At 24.5% G+C, this 21,233-nt stretch overlaps 2 protein-coding genes across 2 annotated transcripts; one reads left to right on the forward strand and one right to left on the reverse strand.

The window, feature by feature from the left end:
* Window positions 1-1,867: 1,867 nt before the first annotated feature.
* Window positions 1,868-11,720, reverse strand: LOC126904463 (uncharacterized). Its single transcript, XM_050683509.1, has 7 exons — window positions 11,435-11,720; window positions 4,983-5,052; window positions 3,616-3,744; window positions 3,387-3,518; window positions 3,158-3,289; window positions 2,480-2,611; window positions 1,868-2,403 (listed from the first exon to the last, which is right to left on the reverse strand). The coding sequence occupies exons 1-7, from the start codon at window positions 11,450-11,452 to the stop codon at window positions 2,105-2,107; spliced, it is 912 nt and encodes a 303-aa protein (XP_050539466.1). The 5' UTR covers window positions 11,453-11,720; the 3' UTR covers window positions 1,868-2,104.
* On the forward strand, window positions 10,944-20,552 carry LOC126904464 (uncharacterized). The gene is made up of 5 exons (XM_050683510.1): window positions 10,944-11,119; window positions 11,215-11,319; window positions 19,633-19,774; window positions 19,837-20,063; window positions 20,222-20,552. The coding sequence occupies exons 2-5, from the start codon at window positions 11,290-11,292 to the stop codon at window positions 20,342-20,344; spliced, it is 522 nt and encodes a 173-aa protein (XP_050539467.1). The 5' UTR covers window positions 10,944-11,119; window positions 11,215-11,289; the 3' UTR covers window positions 20,345-20,552.
* The last annotated feature ends 681 nt before the right edge of the window (window positions 20,553-21,233 follow it).

Here is a 21,233-nt window from a genome sequence, read left to right on the forward strand (position 1 = left end):
TACCACCAAGCAACGCGGAACCGTGTCAGTACACATATCAAGAACATAAGTATAGTTTAAAAAAACTAAAAAACACATTTTTTAAAGCACATCGAACAAAAAAGTTAAGCTTAAAACAATAATGAACGAAAAATATTAGTTTTATTGAGAAAAAAAGCGTCGGGCGCTCAATATACGAAATATATGAAACAAAACGCCCACGCTTTTATCACAATAATACTAGTATTTATCGTGCATTATTGTTTTAAGCTTATTTTAAAAATTATTTTTAACTTTTTAGTTCAATGTGCTATAAAAGCGTGTTTTTTTTAACTATATTTATTTTTCACTTTTTAGTTTCATGTTATGATAGTAGTTAATATTAATATCATTGTTGTAACGGGTAAAGGGAAAACAGGGTTTGATTCCGGAGAAGGAGTCTGAGAAACGGCTACCACATCCAAGAAAAGGAGCAGGCGCGAAAATTATCCACTCCCGGAACGTGGAGGTAGTGACAAAAAATGACAATACGGTAATCATTCTTTGTAATCGGAATTAATACACTCTATATCTTTTAAGGAAAATAAAGCGTGTTAATATATATTTTTAATAGTAATTAGAATATACATACATGTAATATCCATTATATATACATGAAAAGCGACTTAAATACGTAAACGTATCATGCACGAGGTATAGCCGTGTTTTGTGGGCTGGCGGGGGCGCGGGGAACGTCTTACGCGAAAAACATACATGTAAAACTACTATAAGCGTGTTAAAAAGGAATGCACTCATTAACCGTGTAATCGGACCTGTAGGAACTGATTAGTGGTACCCAGTTACCCCAAGTCAATTATCCCAAATTTTGATAGCTTATTACTCGGTGGCTATTGGTCGTAAAGTCACCGAGTGTGTGTTGGTAATTTTAGTTTTAAGTCCCTTAAGTAGTACGCTATCACTAAAAGAGCGCAAAATACCTTCCAAGGGATTTTGCTCATTTTTGGGCCGGTCCTTCCGAAACAAAATACACCTCAGAAATACTACAGGAAACGGATCCCACGAACCTACCTAAAATATTATCTTTTTTCATTATTTTAAGCTTATTTAAAGATAAATAAATTTCACTTGAACATCAATAACTTATTTAAATTGAATATTGATAATATTATTATATTATATATTTATATATATATATATATACACACAATTAATTATTTTATTTAAATGTTCAAAGTCATATTTATTATGTTTTATTTATTTGATTATTGTAATAATAAAAAACAATAAAAAAATATACAACTTTAGTAATATGATCAAGTAGTCATACAAGTTTCAAGCTTAATTAAATCAATACATTTTATTGTGCTTAACGCCTGGATTATGAACATGTGTACTAAAGTACGCATATATATGAATAAATCAAAAATCATCAAAGTTTTCTTATTATGGTATGCAAAATATCCATTTACTAACACGTTTCGAACCAGTACCCCCTTATAAATTCATTAAAAACGCCCACAACAAGGTTTCTATCACAATTAATCAATCACAAATAATAATAAAGCATCTCAGGAATAACATAAGAGATCGCTGGTTTATATTCAATGTATATTTTATTATTTTTATTAAGCCATATTACCACATAAATATATATATATATATATATATACATATATATATCAAAGTTTCTAGTTAAATAAAAGTACATGATTCTATGTATTAATTAGTATTAATTTATTTTTTTTAATAAAATTTTTTATATGACAATTGTGTAAACATTTTTAATTTCATTTGAAAATTATACTTTTTAAATTAAAATGAATAAAAAGAGCTTTTTAAATTAAAAAATTGAACAGATTTGCTATGTCAATTATAGAATTATTGAATTGATAACAATAAGTGTTTCTAATTATTGATAAAATAATACAAAAAATACATATATTTTACGTAACATAATTTATAAGAAAAATAATTATTAATAATATTATATCAGTAAAAATGATAATTTTTTTAATTATAATAGTATAAAAAAAATATGTGAATAACACTTAAAAGATTACAAAGAAAATCAACCACTTAAGCAGCTTATGTTTTTTTTAACGCTAATGAAAAATCGTGATTTATATTAATCCTGTGCCTTTTGGCATATTAAAATTTGATCAACCAAGATCATGAGGTCTTCGATTTTTAACAAAACTTCAAAATATAAATTTTCTAAATTTTTAAGAACTCCCGACGATGAATAGCAATTTTCCATACAACCACGAGTAGAATCTTTTATAAGTTGTCTTGTTATTTTTAAACAGTTGTTTACGCTCAATTCTGTTATTTCTTTAGGTATGTTTTGCGATTTGAAAATTGATTGTAATTTTATAACTTTTTCAAAGAGCTGACTTGCACAGACCAATATTGATACAGTTTTTTCTACCAAACAGTATAATTAGTAGGATAAAATTTAGATTAAATTTGTTGAGAAGTTCAGTTAATTTGTTTATAATACCTTTGTTAAATTCTAAATTTAAAAACATCTGTTTAATATAATGTTCATTAACATATGATTTTCTTAACTTATCCATACAGCAACATTCGTCGACTTCTTTTGAGCAGCATAAATACCACTCTTGTTGCATATCTAGAGTTATTATTAATTAATATTATTAAAAAAAATTTTTATTATAGTGTGAAAATGTAAATTGAAAAGTTGTTGTCTAATATCGAGAAAATATTTCAGGATCAGTCGGCCTAGTAGATAAAAACGTATGTATCAACGCACGGACTCTAAAGTTCGATCCCCAGAGTAACGAACGAGATTTTCTTTTGATTTTCTCAGTGGTAGTGTCTGGTCTTAGGTCTCAGGTGCAAGCCGGCTATAATACTTTACCATATATCTTTGGCCTTGCCAAGAAAGATATTTGACTCCTTAATATGCGAAAGAAGGTCATAACACTATAGCATGTTAAGTTCGGGAAATAGAAGGATATAAAACTGATTATTTTTTAAACCTTAATAAATTATTCTTTAGTAGTCCTTCAACTTCAACATGTTTTTCTAATGGCCCTAAGTATTTCAGCCGAGATCACTTCAATCACCTCACAAAATCGATCAAGATAAATTTAAGTAATAACATAAAATGTTAAATACAAAACATCAAATGTCATACTTTCATTAAAATAAATACCTTTCAAGAATGATAACTCTCCTTGGAAAATTGATGAATGAGCAGCATTAGGCATTTTAACATAATCTTCTGGTGAATTATATTTCGCTGAGTTCACTTCATTGTTCTTATCCTTGGATCGTTGTGCCAAGTCTTAAACAAATTGATTAGTATAAATTGAAGCGAAAAAATCAATATAAAATGTTAATTAAAAAATAATAAAATATTATATTTTTATTACAATATTTACCTTTCAACAATAATGGGTTTTCTTGGATTATCGAGTGATGAGGAGCATTAGCCATTTCAACATATTCTCCTTGTGATTTATATTTCGCTGAATTCACTTCATTGTTCTCGTCCAAAGATTGTTGTGCCAAATCTTATACAAATTGATTAGTATAAATTGAAGTGAAAAAATCAATATAAAACGGTAATAAAAAAATAATAAAATATTATATTTTTATTGCATTATTTACCTTTCAACGATAATGTTTTTTCTTGGATTGTAGAAGGATGAGGAGCATAACTGATTTCAGTATATATTGTTTGTGATTCATTTTCAGTTGAGTTCACAGTAGTGTTAGTGGTACAATTAGCTAAATTTACTATAAAATAATTATTATCTCGGTAAACGTTATGTTTACTGTAATTTATGAATCATTAAATTTAAAATTTGTGATTTATAGATCTCCCTTACATGTCCTATCTCTTGTTAATAATTAGAGATATTTTGTTTAGTAAATACATGTACTAACAGACCTGATAGCATTTTTAAAAAAAATTATTTTTAAACATTGTTATGTTGTAAAAATATTTTTATAACTTTATATTTTTATTACGATTTGAGAGAGTACTGCATAAGTCAAGTAAAATAATACGTACAGATCGACTATTGAGTAAAATCCGTATAGCCAAATGATCAGTATTAATGATATAAAGAGGTTAAAAATATTAAAATTCTAACATTCCATCCTCATTAAATAACCAAATTATTGGCATTGGGTTATATAATAAATAATATTTGTGATTCCTGGAAGGTAAAATAACTGTAACATTTTAATCTACTCAATAGTTGCAACTTAAACGATTGTATATAACAATAACCATAATACTACCATTATTTTTAACTAATTTAAATAAAATTATTAATAAAGCTAAATAATGCAATTATATAATAATAACATTCAATGCTCAAGAATTTGAGCGGATGTGTTTTTATTTTAAATACCAAAATTTTAATTTAAAATTTGAATATTTCAATAAGTATTCGGTTATTTTGTACGGTTTATAATATTTAGGAATACTTTGCAAAAAAAAAATTTAAATGAAAAATGTGTGAATTAATAATGTTTGGGCATCAACTTTAATTATTTTGAGCTGAATAATGTATTTTATTTAATAAATAAAATATAAAATAATTTTTATATTTAATATAATAATTCAAAAAAAATATTCCTAGGTATTCGAAAAAGTTTTTTATTTTTGATAATAATGAAAAACAACAAACTATAATTAAAAATACTCATGTATAACATACTAATTTTTTTAGGTATATTTAGAAAATATACCCAATACTGATTAAAAAAGGAAGTAATAAATGATAACAACCTAAGTACTGGATAAAAACAAAGTCCTAAAAAAGATGGCCGGGTACTTTGCACATCTTTAATAATGTTAGTGAATATATCAATTTCATAGATTAAAATATTTTTATTTGAATAAATGGTCCATAAATTATATCAAATGCGTGTTGACTATTGTTATTAAACTTTATAAGTACATTTTAATATATCCTATAACAAGGTATGTGTAAATTTTATAAAAGTTAAAATACATGTATTACCCTTCTTTTTTGATTTGAATCCAAGTCTTTTCTTTGCTTTGCTAAACACTGAATGTAAAAAGTTAAGCGTCTAAAATAGAAGTAATTAAATAATTTAAGTATAAATTTAGTTTTAAACGTAAAATATATAGCAAAAAATAAAATAGTAGTTTAGAAAAAAAAGAACATCTTTTATAAACGAAAGAAATTCTATCAATTTATAAAGAAATGCTTTCAAGTTTTCGTCATAACAGCATTTAAAACTCGCTTATATAAATAAAATCTATACTTAAATTAGATTTAAGTTGTGCAAGAATGGTTAAATTAAGTTTAACGAATCAGTTACATTATGTAACATTAAAAACTAGTCAAATTACATTATTTTAAATGGAACTAATAAAACTATATAAAATAGAATTGTAATTTACTTACGGTAACACGTAAAGATTTTTTATTAGTAGACATTTTATCAACTTACAAAAAAGTTTTAATTTAAATGGAACAGTTTATTCAAAAGAAAATTGTCTTTGAGTATTAAGATTTTAAACGAAATATACGTTGTTAGTAAATGTTTATACACATGAAATTTATACATGTACAGTTTCCATGAAAATTGTTTTGAACCAACTACTCAATATTTTACAAAATATTCATTTAAATTGTTTAAAAAATCTTTCACAGAGAAGTTCATTTACACTTTTATCATGGAAATTTTTAATTAGTAAGAAGTATACTTTCGTAAAGTCTGCTATAATGTAGGGGGGCTCCAGTAGGAGACTGGGATTAATTTTTTTTTTTAAATTATTACTATGTTCTAAAAAATTGCTGATAAAGTTTGTGTTAAACTAGTTTTAAACAGCTATCGTTATTTTGTTATATTCATCATGTTAGTCGATCTCATCTTAACATTCGTATTAAAAATTTAATAATTATTCATATTATTTAATATGTATCCAGATAACAATTCTGAAATATTCTTATTCTCTTAGTATAAAAGTATATAGGATGATTGATTTATCGTTGATTACTAGATTCGCCCGTTTCCTTACTCACTAAACACTCTAAATATGTATGTTGTAATTAAAAAAAAAAGTTGGCACCCTTATAATATATCAACAAGATAACAATTTTATTTATTTTTTATTAAAATTTTAGGAGAAATTTAGTTAGTCCACGATAAATCAATTACCTCATAACAATACTGAGATATCACAGTTTTAAATTGTTATCACTTCTACTCCAGAAAAGTTGTTTACTTGACGTTAATATAACAAGGGAAATTAGAAGTAGTTTTTAGTAATCTATTAGTTTTACTTAAAACCAAATTTGTTAACATTAAATTCCATGTTATCTAACTTTCAGAAGTAATTTACGATAAGATCCAATATAATATGAAGAAATGATCAAAGAAATTTAACATATTAGTGATTTGAATAAAAGAGGGTCGCAGTTATAATATAAAATACGTTAATTATTATATTATAATTATTATATTTATTTAACGTATTTACATATGGACTTGAATAAAATTTTAAACTTTGAAATGTTTAAATAAACATTTTTTTATTACCCCTTAAAAAAGGGAAATTGTGGAAATAAACATTCAATATGTTAGTTTTCATTTTACAGTTACGCATCAAAGCTAAAAATTAAAAATTGGTCTGCAAAAGATCATTTGTACCAAATTATTCAAGTTAAATAAAAATTCATAATTAGTGCTAAAACTGAAATATATAAATATTTAATGACTACACACATATTTAACTAGCTTATAAAATAGGAAATAATCTAATTAGGAAAATGTCTGGTCGGTAACAACTTTTTGACTAGTACTTTGGAAGGGATTTTTATACCTTGGCGGGACTAAGAGTATTAATTTATAGTACAACTGATAATAAATAAATACAACACTATAAAAAATCAATATGTCGCGAAACGGTCCGGGAATGTTACCGGCGCAGCGTATAACGAGAAACTAACTGACCGATCCCACTATTATTACAAATGATAATCGTATACTAAACATAGGGGCCACCTTGAAGAACAGTCTTCAAAATATAATAAATAATATAAGTCACGGTCACTAAATAGACCAAAATAAATTAAACAATTGGAATATAATAGAAATATTTAACCCACAATCAAAAGGTATACTGAATATAATATAAATAATGCATGATAAAAATTCATTGACTAGAACATAAATAAATAATTGCACTGACAAATTTTGATTACAAAAAATATTAAAGAAAAGTATTAAATTAAATTTAAATTACATAATATACAATACATTTTAATCATTTTAAGTCGGCTCGTCATTATCTTGGGTTGGTAATGGACATAACTTTCTCATCACTCTTTTTCTTAGCCCACTTTCTGTGTTGAATGTAGCGACTCACACTACGCCGTCATTGCCCGGAAATGTTTACTACCATTGCAAGGGAGGCAAATTTGGATCTTTTATTAAAACCATTGAGCTAATTTTTAATGTGGAACTATTCGGTTTGATCTATTTGGAACGCTCCTGCAGCTGACTTAGGTATTCCACGCTCTAACGTTTCCAAATTTGTTGCGTAATATGTTGTACTCTTTGCCACCATGATAATAAATTACTGTTTAAATTACATATTTCAGGTTCCGTCGACGATGATAGTAAGTCACCTATTAAAACATGGCCAGGAGTAATGACGGATGGGGTAAGCAGTAGTGAATTTAAACAAGCCTTAGTTAACAAGCCAGTTGTAGTTGGCCAGTTAACAAGTCTTACAATCAATATTTTATCAAGATAATAACATTGAAGAAGATATTTTACAAGAACTAACGAATATGTACGCAATTTTTAATAAAAAGAAAGGTACATCAGATAAGTCATATTTGAAATTTATTTACAGGGAGAAGTTACGGTGATGGGATCACCGATTTTCAAATTAGTTATATGAATCTAATTTGCATTGAATACAGTTACACTTATTTTGATATTTTTACCAGTGCCCCCCCTAAAATAGACTAGAATATTTACTCACTAATATTCACTAAAGTCCGTCACTCGTATCCTAGACCTCCACTTGTCATGATCTACCGCATCATTTACTCACACATCATCAGCCCAATTGTAAAAATCGAAATCAGACAATTTATTACATAGATTAACGTACGACTATTTTAACATAATTTTTTGACTGATGTTCAAGAAAAAAAACATTATGGTACCGAGTATGGTGACACATATTTCTTTAATATTTTTAAATCTTTCAAGATTTTTTCAATTAGCTACATATATTTTCAATATCAGATTGTGGCCTCGATGAAACGATATTTGTTTGCGTTAATATATATTGATTTATTAAACTTTTTGATTGAGTTATTAAACTCACATCAAACAATAAACCTGTCAACATCCACTAGCAATTTACGGTAGTCATCATGTGATTTTTTTACCATAAACAATTTAAGATCATCTGAATATAATATACATTTACAGCGTTGGAAAATCAAAATCCAATGTACTTACTTTTAATCTATATTTATTTGTTTCACTCTAGTACATTGGATTATATTGTAATAATTTTATATCGTATATCGTTAACCAATTCAAATTTTTTAGGGTTTTCAAAATGTTCATTTGTAGAAAAGATACGTGTATTATACATGTATATTAATTCAAAAATATGAAACTTTAAAATTTTATTTCTAATAAACGAATAAAGTTATATTAAAAATTCAAATGTCATTTACTATTAAATTAAAAACTTAAATATTTTATAAAATTAAAAATACGTGTTCCCAATTTGAAAAAACAAAGTTGTCCCCGCTACAAAGCATGAAAGATGAACTTCAAAAGTATTACATAAGTAATCAATAATAATTTGTAACTGTAGATAACCAAAAAATAAAATGTTTAAATTATTTTTATTTTGTAAGCAATTGAGTGTTTTATTATAAAAAATCATCATGTATAATCTTAAATACCTACAAATCTTTCATGCCTTCAAATTATATACAATAATATTGCTCCTATATATTTTTTATTCAACTCGATTAGTACTTCAACAAGCGATAGTTTATACATCTAATAAAATATTAAAATTAAAGAATATCTACGATGTTTTATTTTAACAAAGACATCCACAGCTTTTAGTAAATCATTATTATTTGGCATACATGTATGTTTTTTCAACTGCAATATTTAATTCACCTAAATTTTTTAATTGTTTAAAATATTACAGTTTATAATTTGTAACTTTAATATTTAAATTTATATCATAGTTTACTTTTTGACTAATGTTTAATTCATGATTAAATTTTCGGTTTATTAATTATGTAATTAGAGATTCCATGGGATTATTAAACAGTAGCTAACAAACTTTTATTTTTACCCTTAAGCCAGGCATAACAGATCAATTTGCTTCTTATAAAGTATAAGAAACGTACCAAAAAAATATAAAACTATTGATTAATTTTTAAGTATACAGTTTCATTTATTAAGGATATTACCACTTCCATGTTTTCAGTGAATTATTTCTAAGGGTAGAATACAGGGATGAGTTTCGAAATTTATATGGGAGACGACTATTATTTTTTTACCTTTCAATGGAGATTAATAGAATATTGTAGGTCGATAACTAAAATTTTACTATTACTTTTAGAGTTATTACAATTTTTAGTTATAGGTAAGGTTTGCAATAAAGACAATTTCTTATTTATGCGTCATGGTAAATATAGAACGTTGCTAAACGCTACTTCACGCCTTACCCTTTTTAAATAATCAAATACTAATATCTCAAAAAAAAAAAACGACACAAAATTTGTTATCGACCTGTCAATAATTTATTTAGACCATTTACTGTTTAATAGTAAAAAAATTATAATCGGCTCCCATTTAACTTTTGAAAGTTATCCCTAAAATTTACCCTTAGAAATAATTTTCTCTTGCAGTAAATTGCAATTTACAATTGTCAATACAAATTATTTAAAGTTTTACGTAAACATTTATGAAAAAATGGGGGATAGTATAATTAATAAATCACCATACTGTATATAAATAAGAAATGCCTAATATTGCCGAAATTTATTTTATTTTGTAATTAATGGTTGATATCACTCTGTATATTAGAGATAATTTATGTATTAAAACGATAGAAATTACCCAACTCAAATCCGTCGAACAAGACAATACGTATTCAAATCTCTGGTTGTTACATAAATTAAAAAATGGCTAACAATATAAAGCAATGGAAAGGGTTTCATGTATTATGGGGCCCAGAAAATTTCAAATTTTGATTTTATTAGATTAAAACTAAAATATTATCGTTAACAGTTGGTAAAAGTAATTTCATTTTATTTATTTTTATAAATAGATTTTTATTATCGATTGACGTCAGAATTGAATTTATATACATGGCGATTCTTTTAACTTTGGCTGAAAATTTAAGTGGCAGCTATAATAACTATAACTTCCACTTAAAATTTTTGTCAGCATTAAAACAATTACCGTGTATACAGAGTGATTGATTTACCATAAACCATTCGATTACTCGCAAAATAAATATGATATTAGAAAAATATTTATTTAAAATATTTCATTTAGTTACATATCAGCTAATAATTACATTTTAGGATCATCCCTTATAACGTATAAAGGTGTCACATTTATTTTTTTTAATAGTAACGTACATATTAATAATTTTATAAAATACTTTATAATATTTTATAAAAAAAAAAATGACTGGTCGATAACAACTTTTGGAATAGTATTCCAGAATTTATTAAAAATTTAAAGTATAGACTGGAGGTGAGAAGTGGGATTTAGTTTAGTTGAATTTTATTTTATAGAATAATATATAACCAAAAAAATAAAAAATAATTTTCCCATTATTATACTTATTTTGCGAGTAATCGAGTAGTTTATGATAAACCAATCACTCTGTATACCATTTTTTAAAAATAATTTTCCATAATATATATATTACACAAAAAAAAAATAATTTAAAACACTAAATGAATCAATCGAAAAGAAATATTTGAATAGATCATACCGTTAAGCTCGTAGAGTTCTACTTTTTTAATTTCGCCCACATATATGCATATACTTATATATGTTTTATTAAAGTATATTAAGTAAAACATAAATAGGTACTTTTCGTTTTTCATAAAAATAAGTAAGTCTATTTGATAATATTTATTTTCTTTTAATGCGTTACTTAACTTTTTATGCAATATCTTCGAAAATTTAACAAATGAATGTCATATTTAGAAAACCGAGTGAAATATTTAGTACATAAAATATATTTTCTCAAACAAATTTAACCCTATCAATTTTGAAAACAAAATGAAGTGCATACTTATATTAACAGTTCTCGTAAGTTGTATTTTTGTTACTTTAGTTTAGCTATTACATTATATACTTGTATAAATGAAGTTGATGAAATTATTCTCAAAATATTATAGTTGTATTTAATAAATATTTTACTCGCTACTTTTAACAACGGCATACTAAAAAAACTTGATTTCTTGAAAATTCGATCATATTAAATAATAACTGATGGATATTTATTTGAAAATAAATAATTTTTTCTGTTTTTGAGTGTCTAACTATTAAAATGTAGTTATAACTAATGAAAAATATTTTTAAATATGGCGTTGATAGAAGTGAGTTTTTATTTAAAATAAGGTAACCAAATTAGGATTTGGTGACGTATTATTTATTATTTATTAACCAGTTATTTAAAAATATAGATGCATGAAAAACTTTGAAAAACACGATAATATTTACATCAGAATAAATTAGTTATACAGTTTAAATATTAAATTAATGTATATGATATAAAGCCTGTAAAAATCATACATATATTAAATTTAATCATTTTTGAAATTATTTTTACCTTTTTCAGTAAAAAAAACATTTTAAAACATTTATTTCTGTATGTGATATAATTTCGATAATGTTTCACCAATAAATATTTATCAGATACTAAACATATTTATAAAAACTCACCCTTTAAAAAATTCAGTTAAGATTTTGCAATTTGCAAATATAAATAAAGTATTTTTTATTTTATATAATTTATGCAGTATATACTTTATTAAATTACAAGCATTTTAAAACAAAGGATTGGTACATCTCGTACTAGTGTATATTTATTATCCACCCGCGCTGCATAAAAATAAAAACAACCAACACAGGGGGGTCGCGGTAAAATGGTGATATGACATAGTGGGATCAAGTATAATGATATCTGACAGTGATTAAAATTACTATAAAAAAAAAACGCTTCGATGCAAATCTTTAAATAGTGTATAATTTTAAAAAAATTGGTTTATTATTCCAAAAGCAACATGATCTGCTATTTTCTTATTAATATCCTGAATGAAAAATGGATTATTAAAAAATATTATTTCTCATAAAAAAATTGTGTTGATCCATACACTTTTCAATAAGTTATAGCATTATAAAGTTAAAAATATAAAAAATAAAATCAAGAATTTTCACATGAAAATAGCATTCGGCAGCCATTTTCACCAGGAAGACAAGTCCAGAGGTCAAATTTTGTTTTTCATAATAAAGTATATTACATTAGCTTTATTTTAAGATATATATATATATATATCTTTTATATATATATATATATATAAAAGTATCAGTCTTTCCGGAACATTTTAAAAATTTAAGTGGAAAAAGTTAATTTTTTTTTAAAAAGTCATTTTAAATACCCCCCTGTGGGCAGGTTACGGGTCAGATTTATAAAAAAAATATATCAAATGAAAAGTAATGATATCATGCATCTATATAAAAAAGTTATGGCAATTTAAAGTAAAAAAAAAAAATTGAAAAAATTAGCGATTTTTAAATTTGTAATTTTTTTGGAGGTTTCCCCAATTTACGGGGAACGAGGAATTTTTTTTTAATTTTTGAGGGTAATGTCTTCGACTAGATACGATTTGTGATCTTTTGACGTATCATTGAAATAAATCGGTTCGGTGAGAACTGAAAAAAGTGGTAACAAACACAAAAAAAAACACATCGTAGTAAAATTAATACCTCTCAGCTTCGCATCGAAGCTAAAATTTCTATTAACTTTGTGTAAAACTGTATTATTTTTTTAAGTAACGCCTATTATTTACTAAGTCAAAAGTTATTAATGATGCTAAAACTTGTTTTTTATATAAAAGTGTTAATGTGATGAATTCTATAACAATATAAGTAATAAATTAATTTGTTTACCAATTAATAAGTACAGGTATATTACCAAAGTAAATATAAAAACAAACATTAAATTTAATGATCTAATGTGTGCACACATTATTATTCATATTTACATAGGTTAATGTACTGACATTAAACATTGATAACAAAATAAAATGTATAGGGCAATTTGATATGTCTCACAAAATATTATCGAAAATATAAGAAAATATTTTTTTTCAGAAGTTAGTATCTCAAACAGTTTAATAATTATTAATTAAATAATTGGAAGGCATAGAACTATTAATAGATGTTAATTATTAACAACCATTAATAGTTCTATGCCCTCAAAATTTCCTTTAAAATTGTAACAAATTTGGGTTTTTAAATGGAAACATTGTGTTATCTGGCTAATAAATAAGATAATGATCTTAGTAAAAATGATCGGTCAGTAACCGATGGGGTAAAAAGAGGAATACCATTTTGTGTAATTTCCTGTCAGATGAAAACTGCTGGTTATATTTTATTTAAGTAATTTGACACACCGACAATTTAGGAGAGGGTATCGGCGTAACAATTTATAGAATATCAAAAAGATAAAGTTACAAACAGTATTAATATCATACAGTTATTGACAATGGTGACCAGTATATATGTGTCATATAGAGAACGATTATTAGCAGTGATGGCCATTTTCGAATAGTACTCGATAGTTTTTTAAAACAATCGAATAACTATTCGAATTGTTGTTATACAACCGAATAGTTTAATTTTAGCATACACTATTCGAATAGACTATCGAATAGTTTTTAAAATTATTTTTGTCCACTGCAAAAAAGAATATATTTTTAAAATCTAGAAAACTTGCTCTACAATATCTATGCACCGATACTTGAGTAAAATAGTGTAATTTTTAGTATTGTGCCTTTTAATTTCCAAAATGACCCAAAAAATAATCTATTTTATTAAAACAACCATTACTTAGTGAAAAAAAGTTTTAAATTTTTGACCTTTACTTTTAATAAAATACAAAAAAAATTTGTTTTAAATTATTATAAAAATTGACAACGAAAGGCCTTTTTCACGTTAAAATACCCTTAGTATAACCATATTTATACTTCAAACGGCTATGAATAACAACCAGATTAACATGTAACCTTGAAATTTTATATTTTGTCTAAGCAATATATCAGAATTGAGTTTTCATAATTATTTTAATATTGTAAGTACATTTTCAAATGGGTCTTATGAGCACTTAAAATTCAATTTCAGACCCATGTGTGACGTAAGATATTTTTATGATCATTTCTTACAGTAACATATGTAAACGTATTATTTAATTAGCAATCGACTTAATTTTGAAATAACAACGTATCAACATAAAGCTGTTCTTTGTAAATATTTGATATACTATTTATATAAATGTAGTTCAATATCCTATTCATTTAGATTAACATTATATTCAATTGAAAATTGCGTTGTTAATTTCTTAATCGTTTTTTAGTTCACACATATAAATCATCGTTATGAAGTTTTACTTCCTTCGTGCGCAGAGCTTGAAACCATTTTCATAACATTACGATTATACACGTTATAATTAACAAAAAACTATTAGAATCGTAAAACAAAAACGATTGGTCAATAATATATAAAAACATTAAACAATACATATTTTCAAACGAAATAAAATAAATTTCAAATATAGACAAAAAATGAAAACATATTAATGATTACTTATAACACATAAGGTTCTATGAAAATAAAGATTTTGCATACGACATATTTAGAAAATCACTTTTTCTCAGCTCTCACCGAACCAATTTCTTTCAACAATACGTCAAAAGATCACAAATCGTATCTAGTCGAAGACATTACTCTCGTTACTTGTAAATGGAGGAAACCTCCAAAAAAATTACAAATTTAAAAATCACTAATTATTACATTTTTTCAACTTTTTTTACTTTAAATTACAAGAACATTTTCAAAAATTACCAAATAAATATACACTTTTTTTTATATAGATGCATGATGTCTTTACCTATACTTTGATATATTTTTTTTATAAATCTGACCCATTATCTGTCCAGAGGGGGGGATTTAAAATGATAACTTTTTCAACTTAACTTTTGAAAGTGTTCCGGAAAGTCTGACACTTTTATATATATCTTAAATTTAAGCTAATGTAATATACATTATTATGGAAAAAAAAATTTCGTTTTGTATTCATGAAAAATAGCTACCGTATGCTATTTTTGTGATAAAATTTTCGATTTTTTATTTTATTTTATTTTAAAATACCTTATAAAATTTTTGTAATAGAAAATCATTTGATTTTTATCTCATTTAGATTCAATAACTTTAATAAATATTAAGGAATCCATCAGTGTAGCCTTCCTCGTTTGAAGAAATTTATTTTTGATGTTTTATTTTTGAAGTTTTTTTACTATGTGATTTTTTTATGGCTCTCATTTATTTTCTCAACTCTCATTGACCAACTTTTTTTATCATTACATCAAATAATCACAACTATTATCTAGTTAAAAATAATATCCTCAAAAATTGAAAAAATTTCAACTGTTTCAATGAAAAATTTACTTAGCTCACATTTTCCATATAGACAATTAAAATCATTCTTTTTTTAATTGTCATTTTGAATTTTAAATGAAAAAAAATCACTTTTAATGTTTTTAAAGTATATATTGTCAAAATAAAATTGATATGATAATAGGTTTCAACTGCAAAATTAAATAATTTTACTTTGTAATATATTAACTTTTTAATTTTATTTGTGTGTTACTAATAGTCTATAATATTTCAAATTTTTTGGTAACATGTTGCTATATAAATAATAAATCTAAAAAAAATTATTTTTATTAGCTTCGATGCGAAGCTGAGAAGGTATTGGTTTTACTAAGATGTGTTTATAATTTTTTTTTTTGTGCCTGTTACCACTTTTTCTCAGCTCTCATCGAACCTATTTCTTTCAATGATACGTCAAAAGGTCACAAATCGTATCTAGTCGAAGACATTACCCTCAAAAATTGAAAAAAATTCCCTCGTTCCCCGTAAATGAGGGAAACCTCCAAAAAAATTACAAATTTAAAAATCGCTAATTTTCAAAATTTTTTTAATTTTTTTTACTTAAAAGAGCTATAACTTTTTTAAAAATAATCAAATCAACATAATTCTTTTTTTATAGATTTATAATATTATTACCTTTCATTTGGTATATTTTTTTTTTATATGTGACCCTTTACTTGCCCACAGGAGGGGATTTAAAATGACAACTCTTTCACAAAAAATTAACTTTTTCAACTTAACTTTTGAAAATGTTCCGGAAGGTCTGACACTTTTATATACATCTTAAATTAAAGTTAATGTAATGTACTGAATTATGCAAAAAAAAAAAAATTTATTTTATCTTTACGGTGAAAATGGCTACCGAATGCTATTTTTGTGTGAAAATTTTCGATTTTGTATTTTACATTTTTAACTTTATTATGCTATAACTTTTTGAAAAATGTATGGATCAATACAATTTTTTCATGAGAAGTAGTATTTATAGACATCTTTCATTCGACATACTGTTTTTTTAAATCGGATTATTTCCCTATATACGAAGGGGGTTCAAATCTAAAAAATGCATGTAAAAAATAGAACTTTTTCAACTTAACTTATGAAAGTGTTCCGGAAAGTCTGACACTTTTATATATATCTTAAATTAAAGCTAATGTAATATAATGTAATTTTTTTTTATTATAAACTTTCAAAAAATTAATTTTAAAATACCAAAAAAAATTTTTTTTAAATGATATTGTTCACTGATTATTTTTAAAATATTAAAAATCAAAATCTGTAATAATTTTAAAACAATTTTTTTGTGTTTTTAATTATTTTTTTATTAATAAATCATTTCAAAAGAAATATTAATAATTTCTATGTAACTATTGGTGTTTAAATAGATGATACAATTGAAATATAAAAAACTATTTTCCTTATACAGGGTGATCCATTTAACATTGACCAGCAAATATCTCAAAAACTATTTATTATTTTAATAATTTTTTTTTTAAATTATTNTATATCCTATAGATTTTAACTAATTAGAAATAATATCAATAATTATTGGTGATGCAAAACATATAATTGTTGTTTTTAAATTAGCACGAAAAATTAAATAATAAAAGTATATTTTTGATTCTGATGAACATTTTTTGCAGACCTGTGTCAAGCCCTTCATTCTTTATATACATTTGCTATAAAAGGAATAACTACTCTATACATTTTTTATAAATTCTCCGAAAAAAATATAATATTAAATTATTAAATAACAATTTCATACTACGTTGAATTGCTTTAATAGATATTTATTCATAAATTGTACTTATAAAGCAACTACTAATTAGAAATAATGAAGGAAATAGTAGTTAATTTTGCTTTTGGAATAATCCTCCAATTTATTAAAATTAAACACCATCTACAAATTCGCATCGAAACGTTTTTTATGATAATTATTTTATTCACTGTCAGATATCATCTATAGTGAACCTAACTATACCATGTCCTATCTGAGCTGTGACCCCACTGTGCTGGGCTTTTTTAATGTTCATTTAATGTTGATGTTATCAATGTAAATAACTAGAATGTAAAAATAAAAAAATAGTATATAATTGTGTGAGAAATTATGTTTTTCTTTAATAGGAATCGTAGAGTCTGAGGCTTAGAACAAAATAAAGACAAGTAGATATAATAATTAAATTAATTAGTTGTTCTCTTATTGAAGTATAAAGTTAAATCAACAGTTAGGTACATTTATATGACAGCGAAGCAAAGAAGCGTCGGTGTCCTTCGTGTGAAAATCTAGTTGATGTATTTAGTTTTAAAGCATAAACTAGTTAATAATAACTTAATTTAAAATTGATTTCGTAATTGTATTTAATCTATTGCTTTACTGTTATTTACTCAATATACTTATAATAAGGGTAATATAAATTTTTTGCTGTAATTCTTCCGATGCCATTAATTATGTTTTTGAGATTATATTTTGCTTAGAATAGTTCAATTTCTGAATTTATAAACGTTTAAATGTACATGGTGCTCTTTTATCATAGCCCACTCAGTTACTTACAGAATAAATATATTTAAACATTATTTTTTTTTGGCTTTCTTTAGTTCCACATTATTCTTGAATTATTAACTATTTAAAATTTTTTATGTTAATCCCTTATGCCTTGTAAGGGTGTCAACTTTGTTTTTTTAAATGGGAACACATATTTTTAATTTAATAAAATGTTTGGATTTTTAATTCAATAGTAAATGGCATTTGAATTTTTAGTATAACTTTAGTAGTTATTAAATATAAACAAGGTTCAAATTTTTGAGTTAATATACATGTATAATACACAAGGTGTTACAAATACAAGTAGCTAAATGGTTTTTATGCCATCGCTGTCATAGTCACGGATTGTTTATTATCAATTATGATTATCAATAAATATACTTTCTATATTGTCAGTTAGTGTATTTATAAACTCACAACAATGTACCTTACTACCATTGATAATAACAATGTTGTGTACCTGCTAATATCGATGTCATAAAAAACCAATTAGCTACCTGTATGTGTAATCCCTTGTGTATTATACATATATATTAACTCAAAAATTTGAAACTTAAAGTGTTTATATCTAATAAACGAATAAAGTGATATTAAAAATTCAAATTCCATTAACAATTAAATTAAAAACTCAAACATTTTATTAAATTAAAAATATATGTTTCCATTAAAAAAAACAAATTTGACCCCTTTACAAGGCATAAAGGGTGAACTTAAAAAGTATTAAAAAGTTAATAATTCAAGAATATTGTGTAACTAAAGATAACAAAATAAAAATGTTTAAATTATTATTACACTGTAAGTAATTGAGTGGGTTATGATAAAGAAATCACCTGTATATCAGGCCATTCCGTATTCTTTAAAAGGGCATTAACTTTTTTTTTTTTTCTGATGACAATATATAATTTAGTGTAAAATTTATAAAATGATCCAATTAAGGAAATTTCTGGTCGATAACAACTTTTGAACGATTATTTTGGGGTTATGAATATTTTTATATCTCGATAGGAGGAAGGACGCGGCTGATATGAAATGATAAAAATAATATGATTTGCACCTAACCTCCAGTTCATGCTTAAATATGATTATAACTTCCATAATACTTATTAACTAGTACTCATTTTAAAACCATTGTAATATCATCTTTTGAATAAATGCTATTTTTAATATTTTTTAGTTTTTTAAATTAATAATATTTTTAATATAGTTTTAATTTTACTTAAATGCTATTTAATTTTTGCAAATCTTGACAAACTAAATTAAGTTTGTTAATATTATTTAAAATTTTAATTTTAATTTATGATTAAATTATTTGTTGTTTAAACTCCAATTACTACGCTTCTAACCGTGTTATATTATTTTGATTTTAAAAGATTATTATTCAAAAAGAAACAGCATCAGAAAATGATGCTGATACTCCTGAAAAAGCATTAAACAGAGAATGTATTGCAAGAAAAAAGCTGGCAGAATGCCTACTTGGTTTTAATTTATTAAAATTCGTAAGCGGTATTTTTGGTAAATAGATTAAATTAAAAATAGATGAAAAAAATTTTCTTTACTCTTATGGAAATTTCTAGGAACATTTGATTCAAAATTCAGCGAAAGATGTAGAGGATATAGAGCACTTTTGGAACTAAATGGAATTACTCCGGATGAGGTAGATAATGAAATGGGGAAATATGTTTGTAAATTATGTAATTCAAAGATTTTAAAAGCGTTAGGAGGAACCGATGATTGCAAGAATGTTGTAAGAGCATGCTCACAAACGTATCGAAAATATTTAAAAGAAGATATACCACAATCAGTAAGTTATTGTATAATTTTAATTCATTCATACATTTTTTTAATATCTGTGCGTATAATAATTTTTTTAACAGTTATTTAAACAATTACTAGTTAAAAAAAATCACTACTCAAACTATTAAATTTAGAAAGATGAATGAAGTTTTACTTTTTTTGTAGTTATTTTATACTGTAAAAAAGTCATTTCAAAGTACCGTAAATGTCGTACATAAGAATATTTTAAAGTTGAAGGAGAAAAAAAAGGAGGAATCGCCGTCAGAAGAAACACCAAAAGGAGAATAAATTTTAATGATTATGAATTTTAATCAATAATCACAATATACATACATAATTTAGCATTTATATTCAATAATTTTATTCAAAAAATAAATATAATTATTACTATTATATAATTTAATAGTATTTATCTTGAGAAATTGTTCATTTTTCAGTAAAATTATATAAGCATTAGAGGGAAATCGTCACAATATTGCCATTTTATTTATTTTAGCTTCGATGCGAAGCTGAGAAGGTATTGGTTTTACTATGATGTGTTTTTTTTTTTTTTTTTGGTACCATATTTTCTCAGCTCTCACCAAACGGATTTCCATCTGATGGTGATTGTAAGTAGTTTTTATAATTCTTTGGTGATTTTGTAATTCAATCATACTAGTTATCGGTATTCCTTAAATCACTTAATTACTTGTAAAATTAACATAGTAATGAAAAAAGATTATTTTTTTCAGTTATTTATATTTCTTGGTTTATTAACTGTTAATTAATTATTAGAATCATCTTTAATTTAACTCTATAACTTATAGATTTGTCAACTTAAGTCAACCTCACTGCGCGTCTCAGAAGACGTATGGTGTTAAAACTAGGCGCTTAGTTATACAGAGTGATTTTTTTATCATAACCCACTCAATTACTTACAGTGTAATAATAATTTAAACATTTATTTTTTTGGTTATCTTTAGTTACACATTATTATTGAATTATTAACTATGTAATACTTTTTAAGTTCATCCCTTATGCCTGGTAAGGGTGTCAACTTGGTTTTTTTTAAATGGGAACACATATTTTGAATTTAATATAATATTTGAGTTTTTAATTCAATAGTAAATGGAATTTGAATTTTTAATATAATTTATTCGTTTATGAGATATAAACATTTAAAGTTTTAAATTTTTGA

The sequence above is a fragment of the Daktulosphaira vitifoliae genome, unplaced genomic scaffold (assembly GCF_025091365.1).
Source record: "Daktulosphaira vitifoliae isolate Bord-2020 unplaced genomic scaffold, ASM2509136v1 Scaffold_4, whole genome shotgun sequence".
Classification (NCBI taxonomy): Eukaryota; Metazoa; Arthropoda; class Insecta; order Hemiptera; family Phylloxeridae; genus Daktulosphaira; species Daktulosphaira vitifoliae.